This window comes from Prunus persica, chromosome G6, assembly GCF_000346465.2.
Source record: "Prunus persica cultivar Lovell chromosome G6, Prunus_persica_NCBIv2, whole genome shotgun sequence".
NCBI lineage: Eukaryota > Viridiplantae > Streptophyta > Magnoliopsida > Rosales > Rosaceae > Prunus > Prunus persica.
The window spans coordinates 8200903-8223787 of record NC_034014.1 but is presented as its reverse complement, the minus strand read 5'-3'; the positions used below and the strand labels follow the sequence as shown (position 1 = coordinate 8223787).

General features: G+C 36.2%; 3 protein-coding genes across 4 annotated transcripts; all 3 read left to right on the top strand.

Moving 5' to 3' along the window:
• LOC18774416 lies at nt 9529-17554 on the top strand. Its single transcript, XM_020566831.1, has 18 exons — nt 9529-10832; nt 10944-11030; nt 11123-11327; nt 11417-11528; nt 11904-12104; nt 12235-12316; nt 12396-12455; nt 12535-12587; nt 12857-13023; nt 14738-14948; nt 15195-15252; nt 15379-15435; nt 15571-15819; nt 16120-16184; nt 16321-16377; nt 16460-16553; nt 16664-16804; nt 16984-17554. The coding sequence occupies exons 1-18, from the start codon at nt 10005-10007 to the stop codon at nt 17074-17076; spliced, it is 2820 nt and encodes a 939-aa protein (XP_020422420.1). The 5' UTR covers nt 9529-10004; the 3' UTR covers nt 17077-17554.
• LOC18772088 (cyclin-dependent kinases regulatory subunit 1) lies at nt 18231-19765 on the top strand. 2 transcript variants are annotated; one of them, XM_007207465.2, is made up of 4 exons: nt 18231-18339; nt 18449-18564; nt 18648-18708; nt 19346-19765. In XM_007207465.2, exons 2-4 carry the CDS (start codon nt 18512-18514, stop codon nt 19493-19495), a joined length of 264 nt encoding a protein of 87 aa, XP_007207527.1. In that variant the 5' UTR covers nt 18231-18339; nt 18449-18511; the 3' UTR covers nt 19496-19765. The 2 variants fall into 2 exon arrangements, with proteins under 2 accessions (XP_007207527.1, XP_020422285.1); XM_020566696.1 differs by lacking the exon at nt 18231-18339 and having other exon boundaries at nt 18346-18564.
• LOC18775088 lies at nt 20604-22316 on the top strand. Its single transcript, XM_007205028.2, has 3 exons — nt 20604-20835; nt 21574-21674; nt 21777-22316. The coding sequence occupies exons 2-3, from the start codon at nt 21592-21594 to the stop codon at nt 21901-21903; spliced, it is 210 nt and encodes a 69-aa protein (XP_007205090.1). The 5' UTR covers nt 20604-20835; nt 21574-21591; the 3' UTR covers nt 21904-22316.

Here is a 22885-nt window from a genome sequence, read left to right as displayed (position 1 = left end):
CTGACCTAACTTTTAATATAACTAACGACGTCGTTGTCCTAAAACATGTTTTGTAAATTTTAAAAAATGGGCAAACTACAAAAGAACCTCAAACTGAGGGTATGAACTTGCAAATGAACTCATAGTTTGGGGGTGTCTTTTGGAATTTGTAAACATATATATTTAAAAAAAATTATAACAAAAAAAACATAGATCTGTTTATGGATTTTTGTTCATATATAATTCAAACCTCTAAAGACTTTTATAGAATTTAAGTATGGAGATGTCCAATAAGTTAACGACTTTTAAAAAGCTTATTAAGTGAATGGATTTTTAGGTCAATGGTCTCTGAATTTTGAACAGATTGGCATTTTGGTCTCTCAATTTCCAAAATCGTTTCCGCTGTCATTCAACTTCAGTTTCATTAAGACAAATGGTCCTGCCGTCAATTTTGTTAACTTTGTTTGTTAAATGCATGGGCAAAATGGTATTTTTGTATTTAAAAAAAGGGTATTTTTGTATTTTAAAAAACCAAATAAATAAAAATAAATCTCTCTTTCTCTCTTTCTTTCCTCTCCCTCTATCCCGATTTCTTCCTCTACAGCCACCTTCTCCCCAGCCAAAAAAATGGTATTTTTGTATATCACACACTCTGATGTCAAAGAAAGGCTCTCTTAACAACAAAGGAAATCAGGAAGAGGGGAGGAGGAGGGGTTCTGGGTTCGTTTGGGGTTGGAGGCCGGTGGACATGGGGGAAAAGAAAATCAAAGGGGAGGAGGCGCTGGGTGAAGGGTGGCTGTGGATTGCGCTCTTTGCTCTATCTTCCTCTCATATGAATCTTGAGTATGCAGGTAAGCTTCCTTGTTCTTGATAGAGGGAGAGGAGAAATCTGGGTTTGAGGGGAGAAGAAATCTGGGGAAGAAATCGGGATAGAAGGAGAGGAGAGAGATATTTATTTTTAATACAAAAATACCATTTTGCCCCTGCATTTAACAAAAAAGATAACAAAATTGACGACATGACCATTTGTCCTAACGAAATTGAAGTTGAAGGACTACAGGAATGATTTTGAAAATTGAGGGATCAAAATGCAAATCGGGTCAAAGTTCATGGACCATTAGACCTAAAAATACTAAATGAATTGTTTTTGTATACTTTTAAGGCTAATTTTTAATAACAAAAGTCTTGCTAATTTATTAGTGACTTTTATCAATTCTATGAAAGTGTTTAAAAATATGTCAACAGTAGGAAAGTTACTCACTTTTAAAAAGTCTTTATAAGTATGGATTGGATACACCTCTCCTAAATTGGATACTTCCAAACTTTTAAACTCTATAAAAGTCTTTGAAAGTTTAAAATGATATATTTTAGGCAAAATATGGCTTTTCTTTTAAACATGGCATGTGAGAGGCCTAAGCCCAAGAGCTGAAACAAGCTATATAGGGCCTAAGAAAATATAAAGAACTAGGAAAGAAAGCCCAAGTTTCAGGGGCCATTTTCACTTTGCCCCATGTCGTCAACTCCATTCCAAACTTCGTCAAAATTGTTGATGTGGCATGGGTCATTTCGTCATTTCATCCTAGCAGGCTATTTTCCCACTAATATGAGAGGGTGACGTGGCAAATTGTGAAGCCCACCTCAACCTTCAAATATTATAGCACGAATTATAGCATGCCACATGGAAATGAAGAATATCCCTTAAATTAATTAATTGAACCAATTTATATGGCCAATTAATTAACAAGGATAATATCTGAATTATAGGATATTATCTTTATTTAATAAGATAATATCATTAATTTAAATATTATCCTAATAAGGAGATATAATCATCATCAAATTAGGACATTTGGATCACAATCAAATCCCTAATAGACTTAATCTCTACAATTTAGGGAAAGAATAAACTCCTTCCCAATAAGAGTTTTATTCTCTACGAAACCCTAACCTACGAGGCTCCTATAAATAGATGGCTTCATTCATCAGTCAAGGTACATCTAAACCTACTTGGAAAACCCGAGAAAAATATATGAAGCTCTCTCCCTCTCTCTCTAGCATACGGCAACACCCTTGCCGCCAACCTCTCCACTCTCCATATATTCTCCACATGGCTCCAGCCGCCCAGTTCACACCATACATACATCCACGTACCCTTTTGTTAGCTATTGTTTTCCTACAAACACTTGAACTAACTTAGGCATAGGAGGGCCTTTGCCCAACACCTTTCTGGTGTGGTCTATTTACTCCGGTCTTTTTTACAGGAATTGAGGAGAGAAAAGGAAGATCAAAGGGCGAAGGATCTAGAAGTGAATATTCTCCCGAAAGATTATTTGCACAAACAGATTCCATGTATGCATAGAAACAATTGTTTTATTTTAAAAAAAGAAAGAAAAATCCTCTTAAACAATTCAAATTCAAATTAATTTAATTTCAACATTAAAAATTAAAAAAATCGGAAGGCTCATCCTTTGCCCAGCAACCCCATGCCCCACCTTCAACAGCCATCTCCACCCAATCCCACTTCGATGTCATGACCACCTCTCCACTTTCCTGCACTCTACCACGACCTCAGCCTACTTACCATATCAGAGCACTCCAACAATCCCCATCTCCCATCTTTCTTGGCCCACAAAAACCACCCCACCCCTACAACCGCTCCCCTTGAACAAACCCTACCACTAGCCGCCTCCTCACCCAACCACCTCCACCCAATCACCTCTAGCACATTCATCCACCAACCCCAACTTATTCCCTACCCAAAATAACATAACCCCAAGAAATCCCCACAATAAATCGCACATAATAGAACCATAGGTGGATGGGAGCCAACATATTTGCACTGAGCGAAAAAAATGAAAGAATGGGACCTTTGGTAGAGTCAGACGCATAAACTGGGAGAGTGAAAGAAAATGCAGAGAAAGCTTTAACCCTATGAGTGAAAAAGACAAAGAGCATCGAGGAGAAAGATTAGGACTTATGATTTCCACTTTATGAGAGTTTAAATAAGATGATTTTAGGTTTGTGGGGGTTGGGTGGGAATGGGGTGTGGGTTGATTTGGTAAAGTTGAGAGATTAGAGAAGATGGGTTGTGGGGAAGAAGGTTTTTTTTTGTTTTTTTGTTTTTTTGTTTTTTTGAATTTTTCTTTTTTTCATTTTTATTAATAAGGGTGGGCTGCATAATTTGCCAAGTCACCCTCTCAAGGAAAAGACGAAAATATGAAATTACCCCTGCCACATCAACAATTTTAACGAAGTTTGGAAAGAAGTTGACGGCAAGGGCCAAGTGAAACGTGAAACCACCGTCAAAGGGGGTATATGGGTTAATTTCAGTTTCAAGGTGCAAAGTGAGATTTGACCTAAGTTTCAGGGGGAATTTTAATAATAAACCTTTATAATTTTACATAGATATTAGTTCTTCCCTTATACGGACGTTCGAATGTTATTACCTTACCGACACCATTGTAAACATGGAGGAAAGCAAGGAGGGTAGTAGAGAATACATGGCGTTCGCACAGTAATAACGTCCGGACATCTGCATAAAAGAAAATATGTATACTCATGTTATGGAATATATGTTTATATATTTATAATTTAATAATTTTTTAATTAAAAAAATCTCAAAAATCTTACGCCTTAACGTTTTAAAACATTGTGTTTATATAGATGTTGGTCATACTTACTAATTATTCAAGAGATTAAAGCATGAGACCAAGAAAGGACTAAGAATGTGTCTTAGATTAGTGATGATGGTGAAGGAGGTTGTCTGAGATGAGTGATGGTGAAAAGTGTTGAGGCCCAAAAAAGTCCATAGTTAGGCTAAAATAAATTTTTTGCCCAAATACGATAATTTATTAAGAAAAGTCACATATCAGAGTACATGAAGGCCAGTCATATACAAGTCACAGCCCACGTGCCATACTAAATAAATAATTTGTCATGCCAGGAACTGGGGTAAGGTTATAAAATACAAGCCTATGCTAAAATAAACATTGTGTCCATCTCTAAGGATAATAAAATTAGAGCGTGCCAAGCAACATGCCACGCCAAGCAGGAAATTATTGTTTCAAGCCCAACTACGCTACAAGCCTAAGTGGGCCCAAGCCACTCAAATGCTCGAGGCTTGCTTAAGCGGGTTGTGGTATGGATGGTAATAAGTTGTCATGAGGCTCATTGATGGGCCAAGAAATAGAGGTCCCAGGTTGCTTGGGAGCCTCGGAACCCAAGCCCGTTTCTTAGGCCCAAATATGTGGGTAAGCACGAAGGAGAAAAATAGCTCATTACCTCAGCCCAAAATGGTCTATTAAATTAACCAATATAGCCCAATACTTGATGAGATTAGCCCATTTATTTGGTAAGTTGACTTGCTATCTTAGAAGGCCCATACAATTAGAAATGAGAAACAACAAAAGCCTCAGCCCCTTGTAGAAAAAAAACAGAAGCCACGAAGAGAGCAAGATGTCCACATATGCAGAGCTCCTGGAAGGCTCCAACACATGGGAAGGAACAAGTTCTAAGCACAAAACATCCGAAGAACTAAGGGATATTAGCGCGCAAGCTGCTAGGAGGAGAGGCACCCTTTAAACCAACATGTATATCCATTTGCTTTCCTTGATCAGATCTAGCCATGGAAGAAGGAAGGAAAGAAAAAAGGAAATAGTTGAGAATGGGAGTCTCCTACTAAAACAGCTGCGGGAAAGGGCCTTGAGCTCCCAAAAATCCCTGATTTTGTGCAAATAGACTGAGGAAATTTCATCAATATGGGAAAAGTCAAGGGAGGAGATGAGAAAGGAAGGGAGAGATTTGGCCAAATTGGATAGAAACCATTAGGGTTTCTTGGAAAATGTCAGCTTCAGCAGCTATAAAATAGGCCTCGTCTACCCAACAAGCATCAACCACATCCAGAGAGCAAGCTTTCTCTCTTACTCCCAAAACTCAGCAATTTCGTGCTCAGCCCATCCTTTTCCCTTAGTTTTCCCTCTTAGCAAGCTGTTCTAACACTTGACAGAGTCTCTGTCAAGCTGCCGGAAAAACACTCAAGCCATCATTTTCTCTCTTTTTCCTCATCTCAGCCAAAACCTCTGATAATCCTTTCGTCCTCTTCCTTAGGACCCCTGTTTTTCATGGAAACTCACAGCTCCTTCCCTTTAAGGCTAAACTCATGACAATTTTGCTCCCATGCCACAAGCCTCTCATGCCAAGCTAAGATTTTACCTGTAAGCACTAAGAATTCATCTGTAAGCAGCCATTGTTGTTGTTGGTGAAGGTGACCAAGGTGTTTTCTAAGACTTTACTATATTTTCGAAACATTTTAGAGTCTGATCTTTGAACTCAAACACAAGGGGGAAATTTTAGCCATTTTGCTATTTACGGTAGCCTAGCTTGCCGGAAGAAAAAAGTCCCTACAAAAAGCATATGTAAGTTGGCTAGGGCTTCAACTGGTTTCGAATAAGTGGAGAAGATGAGATGAAAATGAGGAGCAAAGGTGATGATCGACTTAGGAGAAGGATAATAGAAGGTGTATGAGATGAGAAACGGTGGAATGTGAAACGATACAAATAAAAGACTCGAAGTTGCATTTGGACACCGCATGACATTATTCAAAGAAATCTAAGAATAATGGAGTTTGAAATTTAGCAAACCCATATGAGTGATGTTAAGTTCATAATTTGTATCTATACTTCTCACCTTATCATTATCGTTATACTCACGGGGATTGTTCAAATTGCAAAATTCTTAAGTCACAGGAGCATTGGCTTTATTATCAATATGCCATTTGTTGGAGTTTGGATGATTGTCGTATGTCGAGTTAAATGCGATGAAAGAAAGATGACGAGTTGGAATCCTACCTTCATACTAAGTATTCATTCGATTATAACAATTGAGAGCTTGATCCCTTGAAATCCCACAAATTTGACATTTTGGGAGAGAGCCATTCGATGAGAAACATGTATCTCCTAGAAAACTGTCATTGCGTTGAAAATTAGAACCCTGTTAGATCAACTTGTGGTTGAACTTACTCTTCTTGTTGGTGTTCAATAGTGAGAAGAAGAGCTTCCACATAAAAAATTCTCCATTCAATTGTTAAACAAGTTAATTATACATGCATATCAATTAACTCAATCAACAAGCAGCCAACCAAAATTAAATTGCTTTGAAGCCATAATGCATTTCATTAGTAATATTCCAATGTTTAAAACTATCAAATTTTCATTGTTTATATTTGGAGATAATCGAGTGTCGTTAGAAATTGTATTTACTTTTTAGATAAATGCATATCGAGAACAACATTTCATCATGAATCATGAATCAATTGGAAGGAATGTTTTATAAAGTTCTTGATAAATACAATACATAGCACCGATAATCTCGAGTACAATCAAAGTAATTGAGGAAGAAATCACGATATAATGTTGTGCAATATTTCATTATGTAGCATTTCCTTAAATTTCTTAAAAGTCATATTGGGCTTTTAACTCAAGTTGTGCACGACAACTTAAATGAAAAGCAATAGGCCCACCAACAAGGCTAGGCTCACTAAAGGAGTGAGGATGCTATGGTTTCACTTAATTGAACCCCTATATAATTATATCATAGCAAAAAATTTATACATGCTCATCTCATTTTTAGGGTTTTATGTAACTTGGTGAGAAAGATAAGCAACCCCAGAACTCACTCTCCTATCTTGCACATGGTTGGCCACTCTTGGTGAGATTTTGCTAGCACTTTCATCTCACCGAGCTCATCACATCGTCATCCCCTATCTTGGTTTGGTGTGGAGACTTAGAGATTCCATTTATTTTTGGAGGATCTAATTGAAGGCCCATTCAAGGATGAAAGACTTTTTATCTATATCAAGAGTGGTGCTTCAAAGGTATAATCCTCTTTACTTTATTCTATGATGACAATTAAAATTATGGAATACATCAATTTATAGACCTAAAAAGATATTTGGATTTAATTTAATTTTAACTCATGCTTAAATGTTTAAAGCTTATATTGCCATGGTTATCGTAACTAGCACGTGTTGTTCAAATGAATTTACAAAGTTTCAAAATGGATTTTCTTCAAGTGATTATATATTCTTTTGAAAAGAAAGATAAAGTATAGGTAAAAATTTGAACTTTTATAGGTGGCAGACGATTCTTAGATAATTCTCAAAAAATGCATATGTACTAAAAGAAAGAGCCAATTAGCGAGCGTGTGAGGGCCTGCCAAGGAGCTACTAATAAAAGAATGAATAAAGCCTAAAAGTACCATAATTTTTTTTTCCAGGACATCGGTTTTAATTTGTCACCTTAAAGAAAATTTTAAGAGAAATGTTACTTTAATTTTTCAAAATCCATGATTTGTCATATGACTTTAACATCATCCAATTTTCCATCCATTTTAAGGGTATTTTAATCTTTCAATTTTCAAATAAAAATAGAAAATAAAAAATAGACCTATTTATCCCTTCCTCCCCCACACCAACCCACCCGCCCCTAAAACACATCGAATAGGACCCCCATCTCACCCCTTTTCTCTTTGTCTCTCTGAGCATGTATAAATTTTTTTTATGGTGTTCATTGAGCATGTCTGAAATTTTCTTTTCAGTTCCAAAGCTTTAAATTTTCTTCCTTCTACCTTTAATATTTTTAGGAATTAAGAAATTCTAAGAATCCTTCTTGAATTCCCTTTGTCCCACCTAGGGCTTATTGATTTTATGAAATGAAATCCCTATGCAATATATTAGAGACGGTAAATTAATCACTTGAGGGCGAGAAGTCAGAATTCGTCAGAATGCAAATGAGATAGAAATAAAAGTGCAACAACTAACCATAGATTTCATTCCTTGTAATTTCAAATTTTGCGTGCAGTAAAGAGGGAAAGTTAGAGAAGAAAAGAAAGGGATGTTTGTTGATGGTGAGGAGAGAGGGAGTTATGAGTGGGGTGGGCTTACCGACGATGGGGTAGGTTAAAGGGTCAATCATGTTTTCGATCGTTAGATAATTAGAATGGTCTAGATTTAATAAAATGCAGTAAATAAATGTAAAGGCTCGGGATCCTTGTTTAAAAGATATACAATTTTTTATATAATGATTTTTCCATTTTTAAAATACCCTTGAAAATGGAAACACTAAAATACCCTTAAAAATGGATGGAAAATTGGATGGTATTAAAGTCATATGAAAAATCACGTATTTTGAAAAATTAATGTGACATTTCTCTTAAATTTGTATTTAATGTGACAAATTGAAACCCTAAGTATAAGTTCAGGTGACATTTCAACAAAAAATCATTTTTTCTTCTTCTTCTCATACTCTTATTTAAGGTAGTTAATTAAAATCATCAAACTCTTTGACCGCAACAAGTTTAGTATAAAACAACCGTTATGACATAATTGAATGATTACGATTAACCAAATTGCTTTCTTCTATAGTTTTACTTAAAATTTAAATATGAGATGTATTAGCCATAAAATAAAATAAAAAATTGACAAGGAGAGAGATGTACTCATAGATTCATGTATGTGAAAAAGCATAATACCCTAATTATTGCATTTTACAATTATCATTAGAAGGAAAAAATTATTTGAGAAATAGATAGAAATTTAATATTCAAATATCCAATATTTTTGGAAATATTCTTTATGTATATATTTTAATAATAAAATTTAGATGCATTTTTCTTGAAGAAAAAGTATATTAAAAAAAAGTAAGTTACAAGTGGATCAGTTTCAAATGAAAATAAACAAAAAGTAGAGGACCACAATCTCAAAAATAAAAATCTCATAAACGATGAAAGACATCGTGATGTCAAGGGTAGTTTCGACATTAAAGAAAATTACGGGTGGACTCTTCCTCTTGTGGGTCCCACCCATTCTGAGTGAGCCGTTGCATGTGACTGCCTCTTCTAAGACTTTCTTTTGTTTTCTTTGATAAATGACATCTGGCATCCATGCCATGTAATATGGGTTGTTCTACGACAATATTGAACCTTTCTGAGGATTCTCGATTTCACATTTGTTTTTTAATAATGAGAAAATAGATAAAATAGGGAGTAAACAAATAAATTCTCATATTTTTATTTACGTTTAATTATAATAATGATCCCTAAGTTATAATCTGATTTACACTTTGGTCCTTTATGTTATTGAATTCTATTGTCCTCAAACTTGGACTTGTGTTGCACTATTGGTCCTTTTCTCACATCTGTTTATTTTTTTGTCAATAACAAATAAGACTTTAAGTTAGCTAATTAAAATTGTCAAACTCTTGACCACAACAAATTTGATACGAACAACTAGTAATTAACAATCAACCAAATTGCTTATTTATTCAAATTTTCAATATGAGATGTAGTAGCCATAGAAAAACAATAGAAGATGTGCTTAGAGATCCTTGTATGCGGAAAAACATTATATCCTAATTATTACCTTCCCAATTTTGATCACAAGACAAATAAAACATTATTTAGATAGAATGGATTTGGATGCATTATCTAGTTTATATCTTCAAGAGAAAGTAAACAAGCAGAAATTGCAAGCGGATTGGGGGGAGGGGGTGGCGCGCAAATGAAAATAATTAAAACATAAAGGACCGCAATCTCGAAAATATAAACTAGAAAATTAATCGTAGTGTCAGGGGTAGTTTCGTCAACGAAGAAAATTACAGGTGGACTCTCCCTTTTCCTTCTCTCCCTCTCTATTTGTCTCTCTCTTTCTTTGATTCATACCTGGTGGTGGCTCGTCTTCAAAAACAACCCGACGTTTCCTATTTCCTCCCAAAAACGCAGAAATAAATCTCTCTCTCTTCTCTCTCTCTCTCTGAAACCCTAATTTGTTATCTCTTTCTCAGAAACCTAACTCCTTCAGATTCAAATTTTATATTTTTTTAATATAAACAAGTTCGAACCTTTTCAGTTTAACCCCACACGTATATAAACAAAGGTTTTGTCTGGGTTTGGATTTGCAGTTCTTCGAATACAAATCTGAGCCAGTGATTGGGGGTAAATTTCTAGGGTTTTGAATTGATCTGAGGCGGTGCATGGCGAACGGTACGGATTCTGAGGAGTTTGTGGTGATGTCTAAGGTCCGGACGGGCCTGAAACGTGAGTTCGCGTTTGCGTTGAAGGCCCAGGCTGAAGTGTCTGGTTCTTTGGGACGGACTCGGGGCAGTAATTCTCTGAATGAGAATGGTAAGAGGTTGAAGAAAGCGACCACGAACGAGGTGCAGAAGGATGCTGGGGACGAGAAATTGACGAGTGGTGACGATATATTGGCGGGTGGGGAGATGGTTGAGGGCGACAATGTGAAGGTTATGGAGGATTTGGATGAGACCATGAGCGAAGAGGACGCCAAAAGCGATGTGGTGGACCTTATAAGCGACGACGAGCCTAAAACCCACGTGGATGACTCTGTGCTGAGCGAGAGGGTCTACGAAGACGAGTTGAAGAACGGTGAGGTTGAGATGGCAGTCGACGATGAGCCACAGACGGGTTGCATTGGTGATTCGGTGAATGAAGATGAGGCTCAGGAGGAGCAATTGAAGAAGAGTGGACCAGAAAAGCCTTTGGTGGATGAAGAATTGCCGGAGATGATTGAGAGTGGCGGCGATAAGGTGGAAGGAGAGGTGATTGAAAAGCCGGAGAGGCGGTTTACTCGGTCAGCATTGAAGCCGAAGGCGGGGAAAGTGAATCATTTACCCGGGAAAAGTGATTCCCAACAGTTAAATTCGGAGATGCAGAAAAGCCCATTTGTTAGTAAATCAAAACTTGAGATGAAAATGCCGAAGATGGTGAGGAAGTTTGTTAAATTAAAAGATTTTCTTGATACCGGTATCCTCGAGGGGCAGCCCGTCAAGTACCTTAGAAAGGTATTGTTTCGATTGGTGGTTTTGTTTCTTCATTGTGTGCATATTATTAGTGTTTTGTGGTTTGGGCTAGACTATGGCTTATCTTGTGGTTCATTTTTTATTTTTTGTTAGGTGAGAGGAGCTGGAGATACGTGGCTTATGGGAGTGATTACGGGTTCTTCCATATTGTGTCACTGTGATTCTTGCCAAGGAACTGAAGTGAGTATTGTTTAATGATATTTTATTTTGTAGTTCATAAATCTTACAGTGTTTCTGTGAAGAGTTGATAGATCAATTTATCGAATTTATAGGTTGTTACACCTGCGGTGTTTGAACTGCATGCGGGTAGTTCAAATAAACGTCCTCCAGACTATATATATCTTGAAAATGGCAATACCCTTCGGGATGTCATGACCGTATGCCAAAATTCTCCTTTGGGAATTTTGGAAGAAGCTGTTAGACTTGCTGTTGGTTGCTCATCGATAAACAAATGTACCATCTGTCTCAATTGCAAAGGTTGCTTTTACGTCCATATAAATAATTACAACTCCTCTTGATGAGTATTTTGCATATGCATAACACTTTTGTCATATGATGAAATGTAGAATCTATTCATGGAGAGGGTACTAGGTCAGCAGTGCTACTTTGTATTTCATGCATGGAGTTAAAAAAGTCTGGTGAAGCTACGCCTGCTGTAGGTGCTAACCATAGTGATGAGTAAGCTTTCTTTTCCCCGCTCTTTTGGTAATATGTTATTTGTCTTTCTAACAAATCTTTCTGCCTCTGATGGGTTGATGCAAAATGTTTACAAGATGACCGATGTGTTTAATGTAATGTTGACAGAGAGAAAGTTACAATTTTTTTTAAAAGGGAGGTTTAATTATTTTAAAAGATTTTGCTATCTAGGCTTTTGTATATAGTGATATGTACATATTATATACTTTTATGCGTGATATGTACATAATTATATGCTTTTATGTGTGATGTGTAATTCAGGGGTTTTATTCTTCTGTCAAATATAAGTCCAAAAGAATATCATAAATAGTATTTTAATTCATATGCTATGATTTCTAATTGAGGGTGTGCATGTAGATCACCAAAGCCGGTTATGGTTCCAAAGGGGCCTGATACCATGTCAAATTGTAGCTCACTGAAGCCGGTTCCAGCTCCAAAGTTTCCTGATACTGTGTCAAAGTATAGCTCACCAAAGCCGGTTACGGTACCAAATTGTCCTGATACAGCATTGAAGTGTAGCTCTTCAGAAAGTAAGAGCCAGGGACGTGTAACAAGAAAGTATATAACCTCTCTCTCTCTTTTGTGTTTGGTATCTGTCTCATGTTTATCTTTTCCCTTGATGTGAGCTCTGGTATTTGCTGCTTCTTTCTTATCTTAATTTGCTTGTTGTCTGACATTTTTTTGAAAGGGATCTTCGGTTGCACAAGTTGGTTTTTGAGGAAGATGTTTTGCCAGATGGAACAGAAGTAGCCTATTATTCTCATGGGGAGGTTGCAATTAAATATCTACAGCAGTTTTGCCTAATTGAAGTGGAATTTTATTTTCTCAGTAGTGATTTTTTGTGTGCAGAAAATGTTGGTCGGTTATAAAAAGGGGCCTGGCATTAGTTGTAGCTGCTGCAATGATGTGGTATGTTGACTTTCTACTGAATTGTTATCACTTATGGTGTTAGTGACTGGTATGTGATTCTCTTACATCTAATTGGCAGGTCAGCGCATCGCAGTTTGAAGCTCATGCTGGTTTTGCATCACGTCGCAAGCCGTGAGTCCTTGGTTATATTCTTTGGGTTGTTGGGTCTAAGTTTGTGGTCTTGTGTGTATTGGTCCTGGACTTTTGCAGTGTGTATTGGTCCTGGTCTTGTTCTAGCTCTGTCACATGACATGAATCATGATTGAATTGGCAAGTTCTCCATGGGCCTGTCTACCTGATTTTTGGGTGGAAAGATTGTGGGCAGTTTTCGTTAATGTGTTCTTTTATTTATTTATTTATAAAAAAATTATTGTTTGACTTTGATTTGCTTGATTTGGCAGTTACCTATTCATTTACACATCTAATGGGGTATCTCTCCATGAATTGGCATTATCTCTGTCAAGAAATCGGAAGTCATCTACAAAGAAGAATGATGACCTATGCTCCATGTGTCGAGATGGAGGAGATCTCTTGTGCTGCGATAATTGTCCAAGGGCTTTTCACAAAGGTGATTTTCACAGTTGTTTTTGTTGCATCAACACATATTCTCAAATACCATGTGGAACTTTTCATTAGTATATATGTTGGGTAATATATTGAAGGAGCTTCTATTTGCATCCATAAAACTGTTGAGCCTCCTCAGTTGAAAAAGGGCCAGACATGGAAGTGGTGAAAGGGGATCGAGAAGCGAGGGCGATTCTTTTTATTTTTACTTTTATAAAAGTTATTTTCAATATATATTTCTTTCAATAGGTAAATACGGACAAATGGGTATGTTTTAGTAGTGGATTGCTTCTATTTGCACATTGTTTGTCTCATTATGCCCCCTCTGTAAAACTTTCATAACTTTCCCATTTCATCCTGACCTTTTTAAAATCTTTAATCTGTTACTTAAGTGGATAAAAATTAAAAGTAAAAGTAATTTGACTGAGGTAACACACACCCCGGTAGTGCCATGACCTGCAAAGATAAAAAGTTAGGGTTAGGGTTGGGAGGGGGTAGGAGAAAGGAGAAGGAAAAGAAGAAAATAAATTCTTTTCCTTTTTAATTTTTAAAAATTAGATTAATAAGGCATACAGTTCTGGGATGTGCTATGATGACAATGTTCTGGCCTGAAAGGAATAGGAGGGTCTTTGAGAATGTGTGCGGTGAGGAGGTCAATTGTTTATTGGGTTAGGGTTCACATTTGGGCTATTTCTGTGTAGCTTTGGAGTTTCAGGAGCTATCTTTCCTTGTTATTTTATGAGATTGGAAAGCAACTAATGTATAGTTTTTTCGGGCAAATTCTGATTTGGTGTTCTATTTCTCTTAGGATAGAGTTGCTGCTGCAGGTTTGACTGTTAGTTATTTTTCCACAAGTGGATTCCTTGCTCACTATTTTTGAACTGTTTTTTTTAAATAAAAAAAGCCTGTTTCTTATTATTATTTTTAAAGGAAAAGAGTATTATGATCGATGTGGTGATCAGAAGAAAGTACAAATAAATTTAACCTTGAATATCTTTGTCGAAAATAAAAACATGAAAATGGGTTTTTTTTTTGGTTGGTTTTTTTCCTTTCTGGGGGTAGGGGAGATGAGCTCAACATATACAAAAGCTAGTGGCTTGACGAAAATAACACAGATAAAATTGCAATGTGATACATTAGACCCTCAATTCTATTTTGTAAGCCGGGAAGGCAAGCATGCGTGGATGCACAATCCAATGCTTTAGCTGCCTCCACATGGAGGGTTAAGAGTGATTTCGCTCCATAGAATTAATTGTTAGGATTTATCTCCAATTGTCCCTTACATTTTGATGTCGTTATTCTTTTTGTTTTTTAAATTACTCCCATATCATTATACAGTTTGTTTAAAATAGTTGCAAATAGAACTTGTGCAGTTAGCCATATCACTTTTTTCTTTGAATGGTAGGATTCATGACCGGGGTAGCTAATTATTATCTCTTTTTTTACTTGAATATTTAAGCTAAAAACATATGTTATGGTTATTGATATTGTTACTACATGCATTTTGTGTTTTCAAATGCATATGCATTCATTTAAATCTGGTTTTTCATTTGGCTTATTTGTTGGATCCTTTTTCGTAATTAGTTAAGATAGTAGCTTGATAATTACAACACATGTAAAGGAAAAAGATAAAAGAAAGAAAAGGGAGAAGGGTATAGTATGCTTGTAATGTATTGTGCATGAGTTACATGTTTTATTTATTTTGTTGCCAATTGCAGAGTGCCTTTCTCTACCAAGTGTCCCTGAAGGTACTTGGTACTGTAAACAGTGCCAGTCTATGTTTGAGAGAGAGAAATTTGTGGAGCATAATGCCAATGCTGTTGCAGCTGGAAGAGTTGCAGGAGTTGATCCTATAGAACAAATAACCAACCGATGCATTCGTATTGTCACAACTTTTGAGGAGAAATTTGGTGGTTGCGCACTGTGCAGGTTATTTCTCATATTAGTTGTAATGAACCAGAAAAATATTTGCAGCTATTGTAGAACACTGACTTTTGGCAAAACCCTTTGGTGATTTTATTTGTGTGTCTAGTCTCCCTATATTACACAATTGCCACTGAGAAATTACTGCTTTCCATATGTTTGGTGCATTAACTTATCATGATTTTCAGCTTTTTTTCTTAATTCAGATTTTCCATTAGAAAATATGAATATTCTTGATTTTGATGTCTGCAGAGGACATGAATTCAGCGGCTCTGATTTTGGTCCTGGCACAGTTATTTTGTGTGATCAGGTACTTTGATTGCTAACTTAATTTCTTAACTAATTAAGTCTTGGCTTTGAAGTGCCTTACATTTCCACTTTATTTATGATTAACCCTTATGTTCTATTTGATGTGCTTATTCTCCTCACTCTCCAGTGTGAAAAGGAGTTTCATGTAGGCTGTTTGAAGGATAACGGGATTGAAGATTTGAAGGTGCCTCAGTCTTCCTTTGTTTTTTTATTGTGAACAGTATTTTTTTTCCCTTCCCTTCCCCTTCTTGTTTTGGTTGTGCGCTGTATTTTTGCTGCTATCTTAATCATACTTCGTTTGAAAACATTTGTTCTCCAGGAAATACCGAAAGGAAAATGGTTCTGTTGCCCAGATTGCCACAGGGTTCATTCAGCTTTGCAGAAGTTGGTAGTTCATGGGGGACAGAAGCTTCCTGACTCCTTACTGAATGTTGTAAGGAAGAAGCACAATGAGAAAGGTACAGAGTTTGGGGCTAATCTTGATATAAAATGGAGGGTGCTTAATGGGAAAACGTCCACTGATGATGAAAGTTTACAGTTGCTTTCAAAGGCTCTTGCCATATTCCATGTGAGTAAACTTGTTATTTGTTTCCCTGTTAAAAATATCTGTTATTTTAATTATAGTAACCAACCTAGCTGTAGTAAATCAAATTTTAATTTATTTTCCTATATTGGGGAGAATGTTGTGTTGTATTTGGTGATGTTAATTGGTGATTTGACGTGCCATGATGTCCCATGCTTCCAGGCTTTTGTCTATACGGTGCATAATTGGGCATCTGTGTCTGATGTTACTAGATGACTTTCTGCCATTGTTTCAGGGGTTAAATTTTATGCGTACTTATTTGTCAATTTCATTTCTGTGCTATAGGATCGTTTTGCCCCAATAGTTGATCCTACTTCACGCCTTGACTTCATCAAAGAAATGCTTTATGGGTGAGCCACGATATTCTCTTTTTCATTAGTCATACTCAGCCTCTATTCTTTTGGTTGCTCTGTTAGCGTCAATTATCACGTAATGTGTAACCCAGTTGAATTCACTTTTGACTGATTGTATCAACTGAATTTGCAGGGGGACCATCCAGACCCAAGAATTTGGTGGGATGTACTGTGCAATAATTACAGTAAAGTGAGGATCATATCGAAATGCAGTTATATAGTGTTAGTATAGATAAAATTGTCTGTGTTGACATATATTGCTTATTATGCAGCCAATTGGTTGTGTCAGCCGGAATGTTTCGTATCTATGGAGCAGAAGTGGCAGAGCTTCCTTTAGTGGCAACAAGTGCTGATTACCAAGGACAGGTTATTTTTACATCGCTCTGTGGTCGCATTGCCACCTTTTTTCTCTTGGAATCAATGAAGTTTATATGAATTTTTTTTCCCTGACTTGAATTCATTATTGTTTTTTGTAGGGTTACTTCCAGACTTTATTTTCATGTATTGAGAGGTTTCTTGCGTTCTTAAATGTGAAAAGTCTTGTTGTGCCAGCTGCTGATGAGGCAGAATCAATATGGAAAAAGAGATTTGGTTTGGAGAAGTTGACCCAAAATGAGGTACGTGAACTTTTGGAGAGAGATTTACTTTCTTTTTTTTTTTTTTTGGTGAAGAAGGGGGGCTAAACGCCCGAGACAGCAAACACACTAAGTAACATGAATAATGCAGGGTCTAGCGATCAAGTTTATTTAAATGCTTAATTTATCAAGTTTATTTATTTACATATTTTCTCTTGCAGATAAGCAATTACAGGAAAAGTTACCAAATGATGATCTTCCATGGGACATCCATGCTGCGGAAGCCCGTCCCCAAGTGCAGAATTCTTGCTTGAAAAGAGAGAGTAATTGAATATTGGATCATCGAAGTCTTCTATTTTGGAATGGAGAGAAGAAAACTAATTTGTGGATCATTTTCCTTCAAAATGTACATGACTTCCCTTGGCTCCTGGTGTACAGAAAATCAGAAAATATACAACAACCAACCCTACAGGCAGTTTTTGTTTTTTTGGTAGCGTATAGAAACTCTGAGATTTCAGTTGGGCAACAGAAAAGTGAGAGTAGGTTAATGAAAGAGTAGGTTAATGAAGAGACTTACAGAAATTTTGGTAACTCCTGTCTCCTGGAACTGTGCCTTTTATGGCACTCTTATTTCTGCTTCTGGCCATGGGATTCCATTTTTGTAGCTTATGCCTTTCTCTCAGTTCCATTGTGGTTTTCTTTGTAGTTCCAAACTTGAATTGAGCTCCTTGGCTCTAAACTAGTAAAGAAGGCTTCCGATGAGATTCAAGTGTTGAGTAGTTTTGTTTATCATGATTTTCCTTGAAATTTTTGTGGGAAAAGCCAATTTCGGTTGTCATTCCCATTTTTCTTATTCCTTGAAAATGCTCTATTACACAATAAAAGATGTGAGATTCACTCCATGTTGTATATAAGAAAAGACTGGTTCGGATCATGAGATTATCTTGCGAAGTAGGTTTAAATAAGTGTTTAGTGTCATATTAACTTATTAACTAGTTAGCCTTAAGCGTTACTGATTGTTAGATACAACCCATTTTCTCATTCTCATTATCATTTTTTTCTTTTCCAACTATACCTTCCATAATCTCAATTTGCATGATGTTTGGCTTATGGGGTCTAACCCAATAAAAAAGAGTATTGATTTGCAGACTGGTGTCGGGGTGTGATTTGCATGATGTTTCTAGCTATTGAGTGTTGGTGCAAAGTGACATACACATTTTACCCTTCTTTTTTTAAATGTTCATCATTGCAAATGACTTGGTTTTAAATATTTTATGATAATTTCAAATAATCCTGCCGTTGTGAAACAAATTACGTGAGAAAAAGAAATCATAAAACAAATCAAAGCGGGAAAGATTCGAAATTTTGAAATTCAAACCCACATAACGGGGCGTACTTTTTTCTTTCAAATACAAAATTATTAACAAAATGATCAAGAGCACATTTTAGGAAAGTAAATTTACACAATACCCCTTCTTGAAGTTCCCTTTTATTCCACCATCACTCCCATCCCCCTCACCCCTTTTTATTATAATCTCACTCTCTCTCATTTCCTCCCGCCCCTCACTCTCTCTGAGGTATGCCCTTTCTCCTGTTGCTGTGCTTTAGTTCTTTTTTCTTTTTTCTTTTCGTTCTCTAGAATTTCGACTTCATTTGATTTCTTGAAAATTCGTTCGATTTTCACAGATTAAACTGCGAAATTTTACAAACCCTGTTTGAGATTTTGGGTTGAAAGAGCGATCCCTGAATATGGGTCAGATCCAATACTCCGAGAAGTACTTCGATGATATTTACGAGTACAGGTACCTTCATTTTCGCTTTGCTTTCTTTTGTTTGCTGCTTTGTTTTTCTTGATTAATTTTTTTTTTCCTGACCGTCTGTACAGGCATGTGGTTCTTCCTCAGGAAGTGGCTAAACTGCTCCCAAAAAATCGGCTTCTCTCTGAAGTAAGTGCTTAGGGTTTTTCTCTTTCCGTTTTTTCAATTTTTTTTCCCTAAGATTCGTTGGGTTCTCTGTGTTTTGTTATTTGGAGCCATAGTTCTGTTTGATTGCCGAAGAAATTAAAGAAATGGAATTCAAACTCTGAATCTCCGTTATGCAAATGTGTGAAAACCTAGAATCTAGTTGGGATTTTTTCATTGTCTGGTGTAATTGGGTTAATGTTTCAATCATGGAACCCAAATTAATTGCAATATATTATATTGGTTTATACGGTTCTTCTTTATTGCTTTTCAGTTCATTGAATCTCAAATTATTAGGATCTTTTAATTTAATTTAATTTGAAAAGGCATTGAATTCCTAATTTTTGTTTCTCGGTGATATGTAGAGGTTCTTTAACGAGCGTTTTTGTTTTTGGGTTCTTATGTCTATGTAAAAAATCATTGTGCTATTTGGTTTTTGAGAACCTGAAGGAAAGGGAAAAGAGAGGATTGAGATTTTTGAAATATATGGTTTTGCTAAGTTGTAAAATCAGAAGCATTCGCTCACTTCCGTGGAAGTGAAAGATGATCTCTGTAGATAAGAAAACCCGTGGTATCGGAAATTAAATAACCCCGTTTGTTTCCCTTTGCATTTTGATTTCAGAATGAATGGCGCGCCATTGGAGTTCAGCAGAGCCGTGGCTGGGTTCACTATGCAATTCATCGCCCAGAGCCCCACATCATGCTCTTCAGGAGGCCACTGAACTATCAGCAACAGCAGGAGAATCAAGCCCAGCAGGTGCTTGCAAAGTGATTGTTGTGTTCAATTTCACCTTGTAATCTCTAGAACTGAAATGTTAGATAAACAGGTTTATGGTTTGTTCAAAAGTAATTTGGATGTTTGGGTCTTGGCACTGTAGGGTAATTCTCTCATTTGGAGAATTGTGAGGCGTAGTGACTATTATTATTGTAATCTGTGTTATTGTTGATGACTTTTATAACGTACATGGTTGTTTACCTCTGGTTTACTGCTTTTCTTGTGTGGATTTAGAACAAGTGGTGAGCTTGAATGATGATGTTCTGATCGTGGGTTTTTAAGCTTCTTGCGGCCCTGCTTTCTCTGATTTAGAACAAGTGGTGAGCTTGAACAAGTGAGATCTCATAATTAGAATAATGGATGGATGAAGCGGTGATTCTGCTAAATATTATACTTTCCCAATTGATTGGAAGTGAATGCTGAATAGTTTTGTGATTGTTGAAGCAAAGCTAATTCTCCATTTTTGTCAGAATGATTGGAAAGTAAATTATGTGCAAAGATATTTGGGATTGATGGGTTGTGTTCATATCAGTTTTTATCCCCCGTAGGTCTTCATTTTGCGTGGGAAATGTCGAACTTTTGAATGGGTCATCAGTTGATGTACATTGTAATTTCCCAATAACCAACTCACTACGCATCTAACAGCAGCATCTTTAACCTGGTCATGGACGTGGGATTATCTTAGTCTCAATTTCTTTGGTCACAAGTCTAAGCTTCTTGTCTGAGAAACAAAGGAGACGCATATCTTACAAAATGGGTTTGCAAGACAAGTATGCCCAGTAGATCACAGACTATCACAGTTGAAATTCTAGACCTAAGATTACCACCGCCAATCATTTTAAACATAAAAGCTAGAAAATGATGAAATGTTTTCTAGACACCAGGTAACCATTATAATCACACTAAACTAAATTAAAACCGTAAGCCAACGAGGCTAACCCAATGGAAAATGGTCTTTACTTGCAAATCAGTGGTGTCAAGTTTGCCGTAGTGTGTTTAAGAAACCCTCTCCGCTTTTAATTTAGACTATTACATGTATTTTTTTTTATTTTTTTTAAATGCTAAAACCGTAAAAATCACATTATGTTTTATGGGTGTGATAATTTAATTTTAAGGTGCCGATAGAATTATCTGTCTTCTGACCCGATAAATGTTTTGGGTCATAACTTACCTGAACCTCATTTGTTATGATTTGCCCCGTTTCTTCCTAAATGAAAGAGCAGGTCACCAGAAAAACGGCAAACACTTTCAGTCCCCGAGTCTTAACCCGAATCCCGAGTCGGTGAGTATTGGAGCAGCTATTATTTCTTTCTGGGCAGCAATTGGAAGTGACTCAGGTGATTCAATCGTTCAATTTCAACTTTCTTCTTTGCGATTTCGAACTTCCATTTCTGTTTTCATCAATTCATTATTCATAGTTTCGTTTTCAAAATTAGGGTTTTCTTCGATTTTTGAAATATGATTGGATTAACTTTTTTTTTTCCTCACTCGTTACTCAATTCATTGTAAAAAGGTTGATCTTTCTTTGTGCGAATGCCTAATTATCAGTTTGGATCAAAATATGCGAAAAATTCAATCCATGAGATGAGAAACAGAGTGATAGTTTTCAATTTCTTAATGTGAATTGGAGGGTTTAATCAAGATTCATGAATGTGAATATTTGAGCATACTTCTTGTGGAGAACTTTAGTTGGAACTACCAGGAGTAAAATGTATCTTTGCCTTTCTTTTCTTTAGTGAGATTTGAACCTAAGATTTACTGTTTGAATTGAAGTTAGAATCTCTATAGCCTTCTTTCTACAGTTTGGAGGTTAGATAGCAAAAGATAATGTCTATCTAATTTATGGATTGAGCATTTCCTTGCCTTGTTTTACAGTCGGCTGAACATTTTCTTTGACTGAACTTGGCGTGTGCATTGGTTATGGAAATGAAACAGAAGTTTGCTCTTATTGTAATACACTGGCTATAATTTTCGAGGCAATAACCATGAAATTTTTCGGTTGGAAGCATACCAAAATACATAGTTTCATATTCACTGAATATAACTGTTATGTTTCTTGTTTACTTCATGTTTAGTTTGCTTTGGTACTCTCAATGGCACGAGCACGGAATGCCATTGTTGCTACTGGCTTGGTGGCTTTTGCAGCTGCGGGCTTGGCATTTCCCTTTTACATGGCGTAAGTAGATTGCCATTTCAATGATGATGAATACACACTATAATGTTATGTTAATTTATGAGGGAAAAAAAAGTTGGCATAATGTGTTTTTTTGTTTTCCAGATCATCCCCAAAGCCTGTCATTGACCCTTCAAAGCCACTGTCACCCCAAGCAACGTTTCGAGGGCCTTATATAAACACTGGTTCCTGTGACGTTGGCCCTGACCATCAGACCTACCCAAAGAAGTGAGTATTTTGGCATGATATCTGCTCTCAGGAAGTAAACCTTAATAAATTAAATCAATTTGGAGTTTGCTGCTCCGGATGAACGTACTTTTCTGGATTGGGGACCAGGAATGTCTTGAGTACCACAGAGCGAGAGGTCAAAATTCTTCTCATGTTCACTTTTGAATGTATTAAACTGAGTGGTAGCGAGATGTTTAATACTATTATTAGTACTAGAACTCGTTTGTGTAAAGCATAAAGATAAAAGAGTTTAAGTTAGACACAGAGAGGTGGATATGAATTGTTTTGATTGATTCTAAACTAGTATTATTATGTTTTTTTTAAATGTATGTTTCAATAGAAGGATCATACTCTAGTTTCTGATTCCTGAAGGAAAATCAAATTCAAGTTAAGAAAATAAGAAAAGTGCATTCGTTAGCGGGATGTAAAATTCTTTATGTATCATGTGTTCGATTCTGATTATTCTTCTATGTTTTATAAAATGCAACGGAGGACCGGATTCGGCTAATTGAGAGTGTACCTCTCTGTTTACTAAAACATATTTTGATTAATTGAAAAGAGAAGAACAATATAACCAGAGTTTAAGAGAGGTACATCTAAACCCTAAACCCTAGTTATTTTTACTTTCATATTCACATGCCTCTAAATTCTAAACAATAAACCCTAACCCTACTAAAGCCAAGACTTGTTCAAAGTAAAGACTAAATTCGAAGCATAAATTGGCACTCAACATGTATGCTGTTTTAAGTAGGTAAAAAAAATCATTTTCGTCCCTTTAGTTTAATGAAATTTTCACTTTCGTCCATATGGTTTCAATTCTTGCAATTTGACCCCTGTTGTTTGATTTTATTGTAATTTAAGGACTTAATTCCTTGATGGAATGAACATGTGCCTCTTATGTGGAGGGGTATTTTGGATGGAATTAGATAGAAATTTGGATGTGTCATTGAATTGTGATAGAATCAAACTACATGGGTTAAATTGAA

Coding starts and splice junctions, on each gene's coding strand:
- LOC18774416 (XM_020566831.1), top strand. CDS start 10,005: ATGGCGAACGGTACGGATTCTGAGGAGTTTGTGGTGATGTCTAAGGTC. Junction 11,529..11,903: donor GGTGCTAACCATAGTGATGA/GTAAGCTTTCTT, acceptor GTGTGCATGTAG/ATCACCAAAGCCGGTTATGG. Junction 14,949..15,194: donor GGTGGTTGCGCACTGTGCAG/GTTATTTCTCAT, acceptor TGATGTCTGCAG/AGGACATGAATTCAGCGGCT.
- LOC18772088 (XM_007207465.2), top strand. CDS start 18,512: ATGGGTCAGATCCAATACTCCGAGAAGTACTTCGATGATATTTACGAG. Junction 18,565..18,647: donor GATGATATTTACGAGTACAG/GTACCTTCATTT, acceptor CCGTCTGTACAG/GCATGTGGTTCTTCCTCAGG. Junction 18,709..19,345: donor AAAATCGGCTTCTCTCTGAA/GTAAGTGCTTAG, acceptor TTTTGATTTCAG/AATGAATGGCGCGCCATTGG.
- LOC18775088 (XM_007205028.2), top strand. CDS start 21,592: ATGGCACGAGCACGGAATGCCATTGTTGCTACTGGCTTGGTGGCTTTT. Junction 21,675..21,776: donor GCATTTCCCTTTTACATGGC/GTAAGTAGATTG, acceptor TTTGTTTTCCAG/ATCATCCCCAAAGCCTGTCA.